This window comes from Octopus bimaculoides, chromosome 22, assembly GCF_046866305.1.
Source record: "Octopus bimaculoides isolate indiv1 chromosome 22, ASM4686630v1, whole genome shotgun sequence".
In the NCBI taxonomy this organism is placed as follows: Eukaryota; Metazoa; Mollusca; class Cephalopoda; order Octopoda; family Octopodidae; genus Octopus; species Octopus bimaculoides.
Window position 1 is genome coordinate 5,923,364 of NC_142949.1, and position 20,000 is coordinate 5,943,363.

At 38.6% G+C, this 20,000-nt stretch overlaps 1 protein-coding gene across 1 annotated transcript in view; it reads left to right on the forward strand.

Annotated features, from left to right (window-relative positions):
- The window catches only part of LOC106869636 (soma ferritin), a 19,099-nt gene extending 6,413 nt beyond the window's left edge, over window positions 1-12,686 (forward strand). The window contains exons 2-4 of the mRNA XM_014915452.3: window positions 9,960-10,106; window positions 11,100-11,225; window positions 12,342-12,686. Of these exons, the coding sequence (XP_014770938.3) occupies window positions 9,960-10,106; window positions 11,100-11,225; window positions 12,342-12,479 (411 nt within the window). The 3' untranslated portion in view covers window positions 12,480-12,686. The remainder of the gene's footprint in view (window positions 1-9,959; window positions 10,107-11,099; window positions 11,226-12,341) is intronic.
- Window positions 12,687-20,000: the final 7,314 nt, after the last annotated feature.

Here is a 20,000-nt window from a genome sequence, read left to right on the forward strand (position 1 = left end):
CATATCGACCCCAGTACTTTTTCTTCTTTTAATCCTGTCTGTCTTTTGATGAAGTGCTAAGTTACAAGGATGTAAGCAAACCAACGGTGAGAGACAAGCACAAAGATACAGATAGATATATGGCAGGCATCTATGGTGTTTCCACCTGCCAAATCCACTCACAAAGCTTTGGTCAACCTAGAGCTAGTAGAAGGCAATTTCCCAAAGTGCCACTCGGTGGGACTGAACCTGGATCAATGTAGTTGAAAAGCAAACTGCTTACCATTCAGTCACACCTGACATTATAATTATAACAAACGAGCTGGGGTTTTTTTAATACCTAATTACAACATATGGTAAAATTACTTGTGCTATATGTTGAATTTGTCAAACTTTTTTTAGCTGTTTCTACAGGTCTTTTGGTAAAAGTCCAGTACCGTTGTAAACAATCCGCCAATGACTAATCACCTTTTCGTTACTGAGGTAAAAGACTATTAATAAGGAAGTGGAACTGAACCAGTGCTTGTGTTAATAATATTGGTATAATGACTCGAGAGACAACAGTAAAAGATTTTACAAACATTAATAAAAATGAGATTAATTATATTTAGTGACTTTAATCTTTTAGCATTCAGATTACTCTGTCAGATATAATCCTTGTTTATCCACATTAGTTTGAATTAATCATACATTGTCTCATAACTTTGATCTTTCAATGATGGGATTGGTTATTGTTAGAATAACTCTAGGTGGGTGTGTGAGGTCCAATTTGGCTCATTGAAACATAAAACAAGATATCTGACCAGATACATGGCCAGTTTAAATGCTAGAAGTTATAGTCTAAATTTTGAGGGGTCTAATCTTATTGTGCATCTAACATAAAATTTTTGTTGGCTTAAGGACTCTGTTCCTTAAGTCTTATTCCTATGAAACCTCACCTTCTCAACATATATGGGACCCACAAAATTCATGTTGCTTTATCCTAGGTGTCTTTTGTGTTTCCTGTGTTACCTTTCTACTCATCAACACTTTTTGCCTCTCCAAAGCTTTTTAATAAATTTATCCCAAACATCCGCTGATTCTTTTCTTCTGAGAGCTAAAAAGCTTTCCCTTTTCATAAACCCCAAGTTATTCTTGATTGATGTGCATCATATATGATACATGGGTGCCAGAGAAATATATCCTATTTATCACATGTGGTACACAAGATGGGCAAAGTGTTTATCCCTATCCCATGGACAGTTTTATTTGATAATTAAAAACAAGGCTGTATAGTTTTGTTTTTTTTAATCACATCACAACTACATGGTCTAAATTTTGAGGGGTCTAATCTTATTGTGCATCTAACATAAAATCTTTGTTGGCTTATGGACTGTTCCTTAAGCCTTATTCCTATGAAACCTCACCTTCTCAACATATATGGGACCCACAAAATTCATGTTGCTTTATCCTAGGCAAGTCCTGATGCAACAAACAAACCTATGGTGTAAGATGTTCCGTCCATGACCTTGCTGTCTTATTCAGACTGAGTATTTAAAAGTTATGTGGCTGAAGTTTTTTAGTAGTTCGAAATACCACGTTTAAACTGATGGTGATAGCCATACACCACGTTGCAGTTGGTTAGAAGTGGTGAAAACTTGAGGTGGACATAGCTATTGGCTCTTGGATAATTAACTTGGTCGTAAACCTAACACTCATTTTAAATTAGTGGAGTGGGAGTGTAGCATTGAGTCAGTATGTTGGTGTAGAGTGACTTAATGATAAATGTTCAACTGTTGATTGCATGTGTTCATCACGTGTTACCAACATGCAGTAGTAACTGCTGATTTACCTCACACATGCGCACACTCTCTCGCTTGCTCACTCACACACACACAAATCCATTCTTTATTTTTAAAATGGAGAGGTGGTGATATGCAAATTCTGCTTCCAGTTTTTGATAAGTTCTGTGCTAAATTCTAATTCTAACCTTCCAACGTAAATGGGAATTAGTAATTCTTGTAAATGGTGTCAATGACCTAACGGTCAAACGGTTGATACTAATTGGAACTTTTTTTTAACCAACATTTAATTTTCCTTCCTCTGAACACAGCATTTGACAAACTTTTCTTTCTCCTCTCTATCTCTTTCTCTGTGGAGATATATATATATAATATCACTTGATAAAATTATGGCTTGGAGCCAAAACCACTCAGTTCTTGGTTATTACAATATGTTTATATAAAATATAGTTAGCTGCTGCTATTATTTAGATAGATATGTGTGTGTGAATAGACAGGGGGAGATGTTTTTGCATGCGGCATTTATTAACCGAATTCTGAACAATGCCTGGCTTCGGCCTTGAATTATATAATGTATGGACAGAGACTGGAGAGGTGATTTGGGGGCGGGTTGTTTCTCAGTAGTAATATATTGTTGGGCATATTGCTGCTGTTAACAATTATTTATATATTTCGTGATGGGAGTGAGTAACCATATAGTATAATTAAGTAGGGGCAGGGGGGAGGGAGTGTGATTTTTTTTTTTTTTTTTAATCTTCTCTGGAGGGAGGGAGAGCACCAGTGACCTTTCTAGTGACTTGTGATTTTACACATTGTTTTATGGCACTGGACTGGGTGTCCTTGACAAATTTATGTTAAAATATGGGCCCTGCGTGACACTGTTGTCCCCAGGCCAGCCCCTAATCAAGCTGACTTATCAGTGATTGGAGGATTCTCTTCATGGTCAGTCCTATTTGTTTAGGCGGTTTACTTAAGACTTCGTGATGTTAGGATGAAATTTAGCTGCTATTTCTTGTTCACTAAACAACCACATAGAGGTTTGACTCCTATGCTGTACATAATGGAGTCCCAGAGGTAACATGGTGATGTTGATGAAGATGAAGTCTCTGTCTGTTTGCCAGAATCTGTTAATAGATTTCTGTTGGATGTTATTGATTCTAGCCCAGACCAAACTAGTTATGGATTGGAAATCTTGTGCCAGCTTGCATCAGCAACTACAATCAAGTGCAGAGGGATATGTAAAAACCTGGCATTTTAAGCCAAACCTTTTGTTGAAAGAGAAATGCCAGAGTTTTGATCTCTCCATGACAAAGAAACCTATCAAATTACAGCTTGTTAGTTAAGCAGAAACCAATTAATAAACAGCTTGTTATCTTAGCAAGAACTAATTAAAAAGTCGAGGGAATATAAATTTTTAAAAAGCATTATCAGAATTGTAGAGTGGCATTCAGAAACCAACTCAACTAGCAGTATCTGTTGTCTAATCCATTAACACTTTAGGAAATAGGACTGCTTAATTCGTATTTAGATTTCTGGAAAGTTCTGTTGTGAAGCACACATATTGAGGTCATGGCTAGAGTGTGAGCTGTTAAGTGTTGTATTGTGGATATATCAGTACATTCTTTTAGTGTGGTGTATGGCGAGGAGGCTGTCTTTCATTAGTCCAGCTGGGTCATCACACATGTTCAGTGTCTCTTGTTACCAGTTTTCCTAAGAGTCAGAAGGACTAAATACTTTGTGCGGGGCACTAGTGCAGTACTATAAACTTACTGTTATACATAATAACATAGATACTTTACGTGTGTATGTTTACAGAGAGCATGGCTAAGGGTTCAGTCCCACTGCATAGCATCTTAGGCAAGTGGTTTTATTTAATCTCAAGCTAAGTCTTTGTGAGTGGATTTAGGTGATGGATACTGAAAGAAGCCTGTTGTGTGTATGTGTGTGTGTGTGTGTATATATATATATATATATATATATATATATATATATACTCCTTTACTTGTTTCAGTCATTTGACTGCGGCCATGCTGGAGCACCGCCTTTAGTCAAGCAAATTGACCCCAGGACTTATTCTTTGTAAGCCTAGTACTTATTCTATCGGTCTGTTTTGCCGAACCGCTAAGTTACAGGGTCGTAAACACACCAGCATCGGTTGTCAGGCAAAGTTGGGGGGACAAACATATACACACACATACATATATACGACAGGCTTCTTTCAGTTTCCGTCTACCAAATCCACTAACAAGGCTTTGGTCGGCCCGAGGCTATAGTAGAAGACACTTGCACAAGGTGCCACGCAATGGGACTGAACCTAGAACCATGTGGTTGGTAAGCAAGCTACTTACTACACAGCCACACCTGCACCTATTAGAAATATGTGTGTGTGTTTGTCTCTCCACATCTTGACAGCACTTGATAGTTGTAAACAAATGTCACCGTCATACAACTGGTGTAATTCGTTCTCAATCCTGCATACAAATATGTCTAGCCAGGGGTGGAGGGGAATATTATCTTGCTAGGAAACAAGGAAACGTCGGCAATGGGAACTGCATGTGGCCAGAGAAAATATACCTCAGTAAATTCCATTTGACCATTACAAGCATGGAAAAGTGAGCCTGTTAAAAAACATATAGCTTCTAGCTTCTATGGAGGGATCTTCATTGGGCCTTGGGCCCAACAATGACACTTCATGCATTGGGTACATATTAAATTTTATTATGCTTGACCAATATTTTCTAAGCAATGAACAATGTCTTCCCATTCAGGGGGTCAGTACTTTTTTTTTTTTTTTTGTCTAACCTCTCTATCTCTCTGACGCCACCACCATCAATACCTTCAACTTAGCCACCTTCACTGTCTTCCACTTGCTATCACCATCGTCCCCGACTACCCCAGCTACCAGCACCACCACCATAGAGATAGATAGACAGACAGAGAGAGAGGGGGTTTCTTTTCAATTTGGAATGTTTTTTACCATTGTATAGCTACTGGGGGATGGGGAAAATAATGAAAAAAGAATTTCTGTCAAAGAGGCATAGTTAAAGAAAGTTGTACATCATCTCCCTCTTTCTCTCTCTTTTATTATTACTCTCACTGCCACCATCAACACTACTACTTTTAATAAAACATCAACTATCCATAAATTTCTTTTTTTCTCTCTCTCTCCCTCCCTCCCTCTATCTTCGCCACCACTCTCACGGTCTCTATGCCAACTATTACTTTTGCCCCCATCATGAGGAATAGTAGGTGTGTCATTGAATAGTGAGAGAGGGGGGGGGGTCTAAGTGTGACACACAGGAATTAAGTTTTCACATTTATTAGATGACAAAGGCAGTATTAATACCAAGAGATTAATATTTATCCCCACTTAAACACAGATATTCTGCAGTAGTTTTTACCATGAAACTCATTGGCTGTTGGTGCAAAATGCGCTCTTTTTTTATATTACTAGCAGAGAGATATTAAGCCCCCACCTTCCTTGCCATCTTCAGCACTAAGACCACCAGATCACATGATTTCAACCTTCCTTGATCTTATCAATGATGGATACTTGACTGCTAGAGATAGCAGCAATTCCTGTCCCTGCCAGTGACATACACAGCAATCCCTCATCTATTACGGATATTATGTTCCAAACCAACCCACCCTCCCACAATAGGTGAAAATCCGCAAAGTAGAAACAGTATTGTATGTTTTTTTTTTTTTTTTGTATTTTTATAATTTGTATATATTTATTTTATTATAAATGCAAAATAACACATCAAAGGAATCGACATAAGCTTAAATAATAAACCACAATATGGCGCGGAATTCCTGTAGATTCAGTGCCAGAACAGGTGCTGGTGTTGCAATTAGCCAGTGAGCTTGTTAACAAATACTGTATTTTAACGTGTATAAGGAACCCCCTAATTTTGAGGGCTTAAAATTTGGACAAAATGGTTTTGTAAGGGTCTATAATACTATCCATGTATAAGAAACTCCCATACTTTTTTAACCTAATTTTTGACCAAAAAAAAGGTTCCTTATACACGTTAAAACAGGGGTTTTCAAACTGTGGTCCGCGGACCTCAGGGGGTCCGCAAGGACAAGACGGAGTCTGTAGACAGCAAATACTTTTTATGGGCAATTTGATTTTGTATATGTTTTTTAATCGAAATCTTTTAATTGACAATAAACCTATTTGTTAAATACTGTTAAATAAACAAATGTAAAACTATATATGTTATTTTAAGCAAATATTTATGTATAAATTTCATAAGCGTTTATAAAGGGGTCCCTAAGGTAAAGCCTGAAATATAAAGGGGTCAAGTCAAAAAGTTTGAAAACCCCTGCATTAAAATATGGTGTATATATTAGTAACAGAGACGGTATTAATATCAGGAGGTAATATTTATCCCCACTTGAATATAGATTTTATGTTTAAACAAACTCAACTGCAGTAGTTACCATAAATCACCATCACTATGTAGTTTGTTGGAACAGAACATAGACACTTAAGTTGGGGGGGTGGGCGAGCAGTAAAACGACATACAAATACGGCTTTGTATAGCTGTGAGTGTTGATGACTTTAAGGCCTTGTTGGCAGCCTGAAGCAAAGAATGAATTCGCAAGATTCTTTGTTGTTTAGCAACTCAAGATTTACAAAGCAAAATACGTATAAAATATCATTTGAAATATCCGTTTTCAGACGTTAAATACATAGAATATGACTCCACATGTCTATATATTATCCACTTATGATCTACTGTCTTTGTTTTTAGTGCTTTACACACACATATATACATATCATCATCATCATCATTTAACGTCCGTTTTCCATGCTAGCATGGGTTGGAAGGTTTGACTGGGGTCTGGGAAGCCAGGAAGCTGCACCACTCTCCAGTCTGATTTGGCAGAGTTTCTACAGCTGGATGCCCTTCCTAACACCAACCACTCCATGAGTGTAGTGGGTGCTTTTTACGTGACACCGGCACGGGCCAAAGGAGGCTGGCACCGACCACGATCGGTTGGTGCTTTTTACATGCCACCGGCACAGAAGCCAGTCAAGGCCACTCTGGCATCGGATACTTTTGAATGTGCTGGGGCTGGTGTAGGATACAGCCATGAACTCACTTTATTTGCTGGGTCACTATATATATATATATATATATATATATATATATATAGTGTGTATAAATTAATGAAGGGAAAACATTTATGAACTCCATTACCTAGTGTATGTGTGTGTGTATTTATAGAGGGTTTTTTTTTTTTTACCTTGTATAAGTCATTGGATTGAGGCCATGCTGGAGCATCGCCTTAAAGGTTTTTAAATGAAAATAAATTGGCCCTGGGTTTTTTTTGGGGGGGTTTTTTTTAACCTAATGCTTATTCTATCAGTTCCTTTCTGCTGAACCACTATGTTACAGGGACAAATATAAACACGCATGCATGCACTCATAACGACAGGCTTCTTTCAGTTCCCTTCTACCAAATCCACTGAAGTATTTGGTCAGCCCAACGATATAGTAGAGGGCACTTGGCCAATGTGCCACATAGCAGGACTGAACCCAAAACCACAACAGTCCATATGTAGTACTCGAGCTAACAATGAGTTGTTGGGCTCTGGTAACTTCTCTAGTTGGGTAATTCCCTATGTCTTGTTCAGGGCTGCATATGTTCCATCAAATAATTAATAACATTAATAGTAAGGAGAATGGAGATTTTTCACATCCATAAATTTTATATAACAGTTTTAAATAAAATTTATGAAAGTGAAAAATCTCCGTTCTCATTATTAATGTTAGGTGTGTTGACCTATACGGTAGACACTATAGTATTGTCTATATACACTCCTGTTGTACTTTACCTTCATACAATGGTTTGCATATCTGTTACACATTAATCATGTTTATTCTTTGTTACTTTGAAAGTTCTGATAGCCATTCAACCACAGATTTATGTCTCACCCTATTTTAACATGCAAGAGTGGTGCATGGGGAGGGAGAAACTGGAGTATATATGAATGAATTGTATAGAAGTTAGGTATATAATTATATAGCCCTGCTACCAAATTGAACTTCTCTGGTAATTAAAGGGTTGTGATATCAGTCTAGTTGTGTCTTAACGATTCTCTGTACTGTTAGAATCTTCTGCTCTCGTTTATCGTAATAATTACTATTATTATTATTGTCATTAAGACGGCGAACTGGCAAAGCCGTTGGCACACTGGAGGAAATGCTTAGCGGTATTTCGCCTGTCGCTACGTCCTGAGTTCAAATTCTGCTGAGGTCGACTTTGCCTTTCATCCTTTTGGGGTCGATAAATTAAATATCACTGAAACACTGGGGTTGATGTAATTGACTAATCCCTTAAGGCTTTGTGCCTACCATAGAAAGGATTATTATTATTATTATTAAGGCCGCAAATTGGCAGAATTATTAGCACGCTGGACAAAATGGTTGGTGATATTTCGCCCATCGCTACATTCAAATTCTGCCAAGGTTGACTTTGCCTTTCATCCTTTCAAGGTCGATAAATTAAGTACCATTTGCTTACTGGGGTCGATCAAATCGACTGGCCCCTCCCCCAAAATTTCGAGCCTTGTGCCTAGAGTAGAAAAGATTATTATTATTATTATTATTATTATTATTATTGCGGCAAACTTGCAGAATCGTTAGGACGCTGGACAAATTACGCCATGGTTGACTTTGTGCTTTTCATCCTTTCAGGGGTTGATGTAATCGGCTCATCCCCTCCTCCCAAAATTTCAGGCCTTGTGCTTAGGATTATTACTACTCAGTTATGTCCATCGTCTTGCCAGCCAGTTAAAAAACGAGGCTTTGGAATCCGACTTAGACATGGCTGACTCCTGGTCAGTAAGATTCACGACTACAATAACTAATAACAGATACCATACCCTTGCACTTAGAAGAGTAAAGCCTGTTTACGGCCAATCGCTTCCATTCGTCTGTAGTCAATAATCTCACCAGTTCGATAACCAGAATTACTACAACCTACTCTCCTAATGGACAAAGCACTACACCCAGAACATTTGACGGACATTTGTCCTCATCTTGTTCGTTGTAAATGATGATGGATAGATACACATATATATATATATATATATATATATATATATATATATATATATATATATATATAATATGCAACATTTCGATCCCTGAACATAGAAGACTAATTGAACAGTCTGTACTCTGTTACCATTCATTATGAACAATGGAATTCAAACTAGGTGAAGCCATGTTTAACCTTTTTGATACCAATCCAACTGAGACCATTCTTGATTCATACAAGCAACACACACACACACAGCTATACACAATGGACTTTTTTTCAGTTTCTCTCTACCAAATCTATTTAAAGGCTAGGGTTGCCCCAAAGCTATAGTAGAGGATGCATAGACCCTTAGCCAAGGTACCATGCAGTGAGATTGAACTTGTAACGTGTTGGCGGTGATCTTGGTGAGTACCGTAAATCCTCGAGTATAATACGCAGGGGTTTTTTAGAGGGCTGTACCTCTGAAAAACCTAAACCTTGTGTATAAATACGCACCCCTTCTCTAACTTGAGTCAAGGAGGTCTATATAACGTCTTTGGTTTGTAAACATATATACAGTAACGTCCTTTATTATTATTGTATATATAACATAATGCAAACGTGTAGCTTTTTTGTGCAGTTTGTTTGCAGAAAATAAAGAAATAACAGTAATAACGTCAGTGAAAAATGAATATTAAGTAAATTGCCTTTATTTATCACTTAGAAAATATTTTTCATTTTTAACCTCGTATATAGTATGCACTGAAAATTTTGACCTTTAAATTTTGGGGGGAAAAGTGCGGATTATACTCGATTTACAGTATTTGTTTGACAGGCACCATGAAAGCTAAACTCACTTTTACTTACAAGAATGCACCAAGGGAAAGCTACACAATTCTTTGAATTTAAGTAATAAATCTGCTATCTTTTTTTAATGTTCCTCTACAAGATTCTTATAAGTTTTAGAAATGGCTTCCTATTTTTAGCATGTATTCTGTTCTTTGGTAACTGAATTTTAAAATCTAAACACAACCACTTTGAATTCTCAGGTTTGGTTTTAGGCAGGTTGGCACCATAAGAGTTGAAGATAATTGTGTTGAAATACGTAAAAGGAATCTCCATTTGATTAATTTAATATTTGTTTCTTTAACTTTTCAGGCATTTTATTTTGACCGCGATGATGTCGCCCTGAAAGGGTTGTACAAATTCTTTCAGAAGAGATCTGAAGAAGAGAAAGAACACGCTGAGAAGTTCATGAAATACCAAAACAAGAGGGGTGGAAGAATCCTTCTGAAGCAAGTTGAGGTTAGTAATAATAATAATTTAATGTCTGCTTTTTCATGCTTCCATAGCTCAGATGGTAGATTTTCTATGGCTGGATGCTCTACCTGTCACCAACACTCATCTATCTGTTTCCTAACAACCCCACTTGTATGGCACTGATGCTCATTTACAACCATCACTTGATGTCAAGACAAAGATACAGACACACATGTATGTGTGTATATGATAGGCTTATTTCAGTTTCCATCCACCAAAACTACTTGCAAGGCTTTGGTCAGCCCAGGGCTTCCAGTAGAAGACATTTGCTCAAAGTGCTGCGGAGCAGGACTGAACCTGTGTTTCCAAGCAAGCTTCTTAACCATGCCTCCATATCGGTTTTTCTTCACTTTCTGTTTTGAGTGCCTTACTGATACAGCTTGAAATAAATAGACTGAAACGATTTCACAAGGGCTAACCATTGCGACAATAATGCCATATTTGAAGTCAACATTGCATACGGTTTGATTCTTTGTGGTTAAGAAGTCCATCATTTGGTCTATACTAAGTCAACATTCAGTACCAAGGCAAATCATGTAAATAAAGATTAACCCTTTAACATTCAGATTGTTCTGTCAAATGTAATCCTTATCTATTCACATTGGTTTGGAGTTAATCCTTCATTATTTTGTGGCTTTGAGATTTCAATGGCGTGACTATATTTTTATCTAGAATGACATTGTTGGGTAAGTGTAAGAGGCCAGATTTGGTTGGAACATACAACAGGTAATTTTATCTTGGGCCAGGTCTGGTCAGTTTACATGCCAATGGATTAAATGTACCATATTTAAAGGTTATATACGATATACCTTTTTTTTAATACAATATTGCTACTCCTGACTACTACATGAGGACCTGTGGGTAATAAGTGGTAGAAATGGGGGTGGGAGAGTGGAGTGGTAGGGGTTTTTTTTTTTTCCTAACCCTAGCACTGTCAAAATTAATGAAGTTTTTGTTGCTCTAATTATTTTTTCTCAGAAACCTGATCATGATGATTGGGGAACAGCTCTGGACGCCATGGAGGCAGCTCTTGCTCTGGAAAAGAAGGTCAACGCATCCCTTCTGGAACTGCACAAGATTGCTGACAGTCATAACGACGCCCAGGTAATTCTTTTTATCTTACTTGCAACACAGAAAATATATCCTCCCCCCCCCCCCCCCCCCCCATCTCTCTCTCGCTCTTTCAATAAAGTTTTAATGGAACCGGCACATATTCAAAAGGATGTGTGTTGTACATGCCTGTGCAGGTGTATCTTGTTTTTAGTTTCCACTTTTCCATGCGGGCAAGAAACACTGCTATCTTTCGTAACTCATACTTGTCTAGCTCTTCAACCATTTAAATTTTACATCCCCGTCACTTAGCGGTTCGGCAAGAGAGACCGATAAAATAAGTCCTGGGGGTCGATTTGCTCGACTAAAAGCGGTGCTCCAGCATGGCCACAGTCAAATGACTGAAACCAATAAAAGAATCTTATGAAGCTCTTGGGAAACGAATAATACATGAACAAGGGGTTGTCTCCCTTCATGGAACACTGCTTTATCTCCCCTTTCTGGAATTGTTTACAAGGTCATATTCTGGACAGTTGTTGGTTACTAGTTGGCATTGGGTCCATTACTAGTTCACTGTATTTATGGCTGTGGCAAGTGTTTTTAACTAGGGGCAAAACTAAAATCACAAGGAAGGGGGTTTGTTTTTGTTTTTCAATGAAAGCTGTATACGTACGCATTTGGGATGTGTGTGTGTAGGCAAACACGTGCACTCAATGACACAGGCATGGCCATGTGGTTTGGGTTCTGCCCCTAATATATGCACACTGTTAGCCAGAGCCTTCTTCTATAGATGCAAGTTGACTAGTGGCTTGTGAAAGAAATTTAGTTGGCAGAAACAAGAATTGCGCCTTTCTTGTTTTCAAGAGGCCAAATAGGATATTTGTTGCCTACATACTCTGAAGAGACAAGATGGTCATTTCTGGGGTGGCAGCTTGTAACTGACCATACTTGATGGCATAAACAATGCAAGCATATATAAGATACTCCAATTTCAGCAGTATATGTTCAGGGTGGGGGAAACGTTTTTAGTTCATTAAAGTCTTATGAAGGCAGATGTCTTTGGAGTGAAAAGTACGTCTTACATGTCATCAAATATGGTAGATCTGTCTCTCTTTATTTCTCTAGACTTTTTTTATGAACCTCTTTCTTTTTTTTTCTCTCTCTCTACAGATGATGGACTTCATAGAAAGCGAATATCTCGGTGAACAGGTCGATGACATCAAGCTTCTGTCTGACCACATCACCAACCTGAAACGTGTTGGCGGTGGTCTTGGCGAGTACATGTTTGACAGGCACCTTGAAAGCTAAACTCACTTTTACTTACAAGAATGCACCAAGGCAAAGCTACTCACAGGAAATTCTTCGTGAATTGAAATAACAAACCTGCTGTCTCTCTTTTTTATTTTTTTTTCTAATGTTCCTCTACAAGTTTCTTAGATGTTTTAGAAATGGCTTCCTAATTTTAGCGTCTATTCTATTCCTTGGTTTATTGAATTAAAAAGCCTGATAACTGAACCTGTTTTGTTGTCTGTCTTCAATTTTTCTGTTGTTGTTTAGCCACGAGTCTATCCTGATTGAGTACATTTATGATCAAAGACAAGCCAGTCATTACCATATCGTCTTTTTGTGCATCTAGGGTTATGTCATTCACTACCTCTTTTTTAAGACAGTAGGGTGCAGTTTGAGGAAGAGTTTGCCGTTGTTTCTAGCATGTGACAAGGGTGATGGTGAGGAGGAGGAGGATGAAATACATCTGTCAACACAGTTCCAGTTTTCATTCTAAATTACTTCAACCCCAGATGGGTTGCCCTAGCTAGAGCTTGTAGAGCTCACATCTCTTTCTGCAATTATTTTTTTCAGCAGCAGTTATTGTTATGGTTGGGTTCTAACCCAGGTCACAGCAACAAAGTCCACCTGCCACACTTCTCAGTCCATCATTCCACTTCCTTAAGCTGCTGGATACATTCCAGGCCAGTGTCTGCAATCAACTTGTCCATGTAAATGTGATGATGTTTTCCTCTTGTGGGTTCCACAAGACGACTAATTTGGCTACCATCTTTGCTTGATCTTGCTACCATTTGGCTGGTCACCGTAAAGATGGCCCTTCATCATCGTCCAACCCATGCTAGCATGGAAAGCAGACATTAAATGATGATGATGATGAATATTTCAGGCCTGCTGATTAGCCACGTCTCATTTTTGCTAAACCACTGAGCATAAACACACCAACACCAGTTGTCAAGTAGTGGTACTAGGACAAACACACATTTGTTATACACGATGGGCTTCTTTTAGTTTCTATCTACCAAATCTACTCACAAGGTTTTGGTCAGCTTGAGGATATAATAGAAGGTTCTTACCCATGCAGTATGACAACCCAAAACCATTCAGTCTCACTGGATTGCACCTTGGGCAAGTGTCTTCTATAGCCTCAGGCCAACCAAAGCCTTGTGAGACTGGGGACTTCATTTAACTTGATCTATCTTCTCAAGCATAGCAAATTACCAGAAGTCTCAATCATTTGTCATTGCCTCCATGAGACTCAACATGCATAGACAGACAGATAGATCGCTATGATACTGGTTCCCAGCCAAGTGTTTTTCCATGTTGGGCAGCAGATGATAGATGAGTCCAAATTTGGAGAATAGGGAGTGTGCACACCAGCCATTGAAACCAAGGATTTGTGTGTCCTCATGAAAACAGACCCCTTTTGTCAGTTGTCCTGGTTGTTTGGTCTTGATAGCCTTTCGTAATTGCCTCAGCAAGTTGACATAGTGCTCCCCACTGATTGTTGTGGCCCTTTTGAAGATAGTCAATAAACACATTCCCTTTTGCATCCCAAAAAAACTGAGGCCATCACTTGGCCTTCTTTGGAGCAGGTGAGGAGTGGTGTTTCTACCGCATAGATTGTCTCTTTATTTCTAGCTCAAAGTTGAACCCAACATTCATCTGGTCTTGGGGAAACCTTCAAGAAAACCAGCTGGATCTGCCTGAAACAATGTCAGGTTTTCCCATGATGCTTTTCATCAAATGTCAGAAGACATGGCATCCACTGAGCAGTGAGCTTCGTCATGTCAAGTGCATTGTACAGAGTATTCTCAACTCTTTCATGAGATATACTAATAGCATTGGCAATTTGATTTATATCTGATTGCCTGTCATCCATCACCATGTGGGAAACACGATCAATATTCTCTTAGGTGTTGGCAGTTGCAGGATGTCCAGACCTTAGGTCATCTTAATGAGTCTCTCTTCTCTAAATTCAGCTGCTCACTTTTGCTCAGTTGAATGCTGGTTGCAATTCACCTAAGAATTTGTTGAGTGCGTGTTGCCAGACTTCAGGTCAACATAACAAATTGACACTAAAATAAATCAAAGAAAAGTACTTAACTAACGACCGTTTGTATTGTCTGCCACCGGTGCGTAATGTGAGAACAAGAGAGTTTCAAGTCCCAAAGAAATTAGTTAACTATTTTCAGCTACCATGCTGGACTTGAAAATGTAGATCAGCCAAAAAAGAAATGTTCCGCATGAGTCAACATGTGTATCTATATAAAGCAAAAATGCAACTCATTTGAGCATGGAGATGACTGTCTTTTATAGCTACGCCATTCAGTGCCACCTAGTGCTAACTATGCGCAAGGGAAGATAACTCGAGGTTATTCCCCTTTTTTTAGAGTAAATCAACCTTATCACATTAATGATGTCACCAATGTTCACAATGCCAGATTGGTCAATTTTCAAGAGAAGTCGCTACCAGATATGTGTAGCAGCAGGATTCAGCCCCTTGATATATCTCTGGAAAGAGTCAGAAGTCACCAGCCTCTGAATCCCCCCCGTTTGTGATCCCATGGATTTACTGTGTGGGAACACAACTGGGAAAGACACCAAACGTTCTACCTGCAACACCACGGCTGAACTGTTCAGCTAGTCAGCAAGATCAAACAGGTGTTCAAAGATCTTCCCAGGGACGCAGTGGAAAATGCATGCACGGATCCAGAGTGGAAGCTGAATGCAGCTACTCTGAGTAAACTATTATCACTCAGCTATAATACCTAGCTGGTATTTTTTATTTTTATTTTTTTTTTTTTATTTTTGGATGGAATATTATGTTTCCGTTTTCTTTTAAGCAAACTGTCAAATTTAGCCTGAACACCCAGTACACTCTGTAAAATGGTTGGCATTAAGAACGGCATCCAGCTGTAGAAACCATGCCAAAGCTGACAAAGAAACCCAGTCCTCTGGCTCATCTGTTCTTGCCAAACTGTCCAACCCATGCCAGCATGGGGAAAGGGGCATTAAATGATGATGATGATATATAAGTGCATATATGGCTGTGTGGTAAGAAGCTTGCTTTGCAACCACATAGTTCCAAGTTCAGTCCCACTACATTGCACCTTGAGTAAGAGCCTTCTACTCTAGCCTTTGGTTGACCATAGCCTTGTGTATGGATTTGGTGCACAAAAAAGCTACACGTTTGCATTATGTTATATATACACTAATAACAAAGGACGTTACCGTATATACTTTTACAAACCAAGAACGTTATATAGACCTCCTTGACTCAAGTTAGAGAAGGGGTGCATATTATACACAAGGTTTAGGTTTTTCAGAGGTACAGCCCCCTAAAAATCCCCTGTGTATTATACTCAAGGGCAGACTATACTCTAGGATTTACGGTATATATATGTGTATATATATATATATATATATATAGTTGAAAATAATAGAAAAACAAAAGACAAAGACAGGTGTATGAACGACAAGCAAGTGTATTAGTTTGACACTCGGGGAAAGTGAGAAATTGTTTTAACGTTTCGAGCCTACGCTCTTCAACAGAAAGGAATAAGAGAGAATGAAAAAAATTTGTAAATTTCAGCAGTCCAGCACGGTGTATATATATATGTATGTGGAGGTGCAATGGCCCAGTGGTTAGGGCAGCGGACTCGCGGTCGTAAGATCGAGGTTTCAATTCCCAGACTGGGCGTTGTGAGTGTTTATTGAGCGAAGACACCTAAAGCTCCATGAAGCTGTGCCTGTAATTCAAAGGGTCAGCCTTGTCACACTGTGTCACACTGAATATCCCCGAGAACTACGTTAAGGGTACACGTGTCTGTGGAGTGTTCAGCCACTTGCACATTAATTTCCCGAGCAAGTTGTTCCATTGATTGGATCAACTGGAACCCTCGTCGTCATAACTGATGGAGTGCCAACAATATATATATGTATATATCTGTGTGTGTGTGCGTCTTTGTGTCTATGTACCCCCACTACTACATGACAACTTGCATTGGAGTAATTACATCCTATAACTTAGTAATTTGGCAAAAAGAGACCAATAGAATAATTACCAAGCTTAAAAAATAAAGCACTGGATTCAATTCATTCAACCAAAATTCTCCAAGGCAGTGCTCCAGCATGGCTATAGTCTAATGACTGAAAACCAGTAATTGACAAAAGATGCACACACAAAACATTTCTCTATTTTCAGCCACCCTAAACTGCCCCCACAAAAATCCCCAACTGACTTAGGTACCACAAAGTAAGGCCAAACCTGAATTGAAGAGGTTCAGAAGTAAACTTCTTAACCACACACTCATTCTTGAGACTGTTCTCATTACTCAAGATGTAATTCTAATTAATCAAATTCCCTTGGTGTACGCTAATTAACATAATTATGTTAATTAGTGCAAACTTTACCGATGGCGTTTGAAGTTTGTTTTCTCCTGATGTTACTGGATATTTTTATCAACTGTTTCTAATTGATTTTTCCTTTATGTTAAGCCATGAAGAGATATTAACCCGATTCCAGTGCTTGGCTGATGCAGTTCTTTACTGCTGTGTTGCTTTTCATTTCTATTAATATACAGCTATTTATATTGCTAGTATTTTCATATGTGTGTGTATGTATATAGATATATATTCAGCACGTAAAAAGCACCATTCGAACGTGTTCGTTACCAGCGTCACATTACTGGCACTTGTTCCGGTGGCATGTGGAAAAACGTCCACTTTCCATGCTAGCATGGGTTGGACGATTTGACTGAGGACTGGCGAACCAGATGGCTGCACCAGGCTCCAATCTGATCTGGCAGAGTTTCTATGACTGGATGCCCTTCCTAACGCCAACCACTCCGAGAGTGTAGTGGGTACTTTTACATGCCACTGGCACAAGGGCCAGTCAGGTGGTACTGGCAACGGCCACGCTCAAGTGGTGTTTTTTACATGTCACTGGACAGGAGCGAGTCCAACGGCCTCGCTCAAAAATTCTTACACATGTCACGGGCACAAGTGCCAGAAAGGCGACGCTTGGCACAGGTGCCATCCCGATTTCGCTTTCGCTTGCCTCAATAAGTCTTCACAAGCTGAGTTTCGTGTCCAATGAAGGAGACGACGTTGGCATGGGTGCCAGTCGTTGAATATATATATATATATATAAGTTTATATACACACACACACACATATAGACAGACAGAGAGAAAGATAGATAGTTAGATAGATAGATAGATATAGTGAACACACATTACCAAATGATTAGGATGTTCATCTCACAATCATAATATTGTGGGTTCAATATCTGAAGAAGGCTAAACATTGTGTCCTTGAGCAAGGCACCCCATTCCACACTCCTCCAGTTTACTCAGCTGAGTGCTGGTGCAGCTTTCTTTCCCTCCAGCTGTCACATCATGGGTAACCTGAGCTGCTGTGTTCAAAGGGTGGCAGGATCAAGAATGGTATCTGCACTGCCAGTAGAGTCAGCTTCACTCCACAATAGACATCTTCAGGCCACAGTAGCTATCTCCACTCCACTATAGTCATCTTCACTCCACTATAGCCATCTCCACTCCACATAATCATCTTCACTCCACAATAGCCATCTTCACTCCACAATAGACATCTTCACTCCATAATAGTCATCTTCACTCCACAATAGCCATCTTCACTCCACAATAGACATCTTCACTCCACAATAGACATCTTCACTCCACAATAGCCATCTTCACTCCACGATAGTCATCAGTCTCATTTGCCAAACCATTAAATTAACAATCCATGCAATATCCTGGATAATAGGAAGCATAAGGATGGAAATAAAAGTTCATGTTTATTTATTTAAACTATAAACCTGAGATAATTAACACCAATTAACCATTTAGCTTTCCAATTACTCAGTCAAATGTAATGCTTCTTATTCCACATTGTTTTGAATTAATCGTGTATTATTTCATAGCTTTGGCATTTCAATGATGTATTTTCTTATTTTTGGAAATGACATAGTAAGGTATGCGTGAGGGGCCAAATCTGGCTGGTTTCAACATGAGACAGGTAGAATATTTGGACTGGGCATGGTTGGTCTAACCCTTAAGTATTTAGATTATTCTGTGTTGTGGAGGACACCCCTCAGAGAGAAATGGGCTGTTCCACCACAAATAAATAGTGGACAGACACAATGAGTGGAGTCAGATGGGGGGGGTATGCCATTCGGTCCAACACGCAGACAGTGAAGTTTGCCGTTATAATACAGGACATAACAGTGTCAAGCAAGATACAACGAACACTCTGGCAAATGTTCCGCTTATTTATTCCACATTGTTTCGAATTAATCATGCATCATCTCATAGCTTTGAGGTACATCATAGCCTGGCATGTTGGGCAAGTGTCTTCGACTATAACCTTGGGCTGACCAGAGCCTTGTGAGTGGATTTGGTAGACGGAAACTGAAAGAAACCTGTCATGTATAATATATATATATGTGTGTGTGTTTGTCCCTCCACCATCGCGTGACACCTGATCTTGGTGTGTTTACATTCCCATAACTTAGCGGTTCAGCAAAAGTGACCGAGAGAATAAGTACTAGGCTTACAAAGAATAAGTCCTGGGGGTCGATTTGCTTCAACTAAAAGGCAGTACTCCAGCATGGCCATGACTGAAACAAGTAAATGAGTAATATATATATATATATATATATATATATATATATATATATATATATATATATATATACATATATATATATATATATACATATATAGATGAGTTCAGCAAAAATTTAGATTCAGCTGAATATGGTACTTAGGTTGAGGCATCAGAATTTAGTATGGTATTATCAATACAACTTCAGAATAAGGTGATTAAAATCAAAATAAGCAACAAGGCTATCCAGAGATGATGCAGTACGATCGTTTCAAGCAACTCCATTTAATTTAACAATGCAATCATTACATCAATTTAAAATTCAGAGCAATCCTCAGTTGCACAAAGACATAGAATTTAATTAAATTAGAACAGATTAGCTTCCATGATTTGTCTAAAGCAAGATGTTCTCTGTCTGTCTCGCTAACCTCTGGGAGAATTTTAGGTATAACTGTACTAATGTGTCCATCCATCTGTTTTAATTTAATTAAATTCTGTCTTTGTGCAGTTGAGGATTGCTCTGCATTTTAAATTGATGTAATGATTGCATTGAATAAACTCCTATTTTAAAAGCAGAATTGGTATAAAAATATGTGGCTGAAAAAGCGTATGAGATGAACCAGTGTCCCTGGAACGGATGCTAGACTATTTTGGCTAGCTTCCCAAAATCTAATGTGATAATACCTAACCATTCCATGATATCAAGTCAACGATAGAGCTTCTGTATGGTTATTTTGTTTTGTTTCTTGTCTTTTTTTTTTTTTTTAAGAAAACGGTACCTTAGATAGTGTAGTCCAAGATAAACTATGTCTGAAAAGCCAAGGTAGTCACCACAAGAATCTTAAACAACGAGGGCAAATATCAGGTTTAAACTAACACAGAGAGATATAACATTTAATAAAATGAAATAACGAA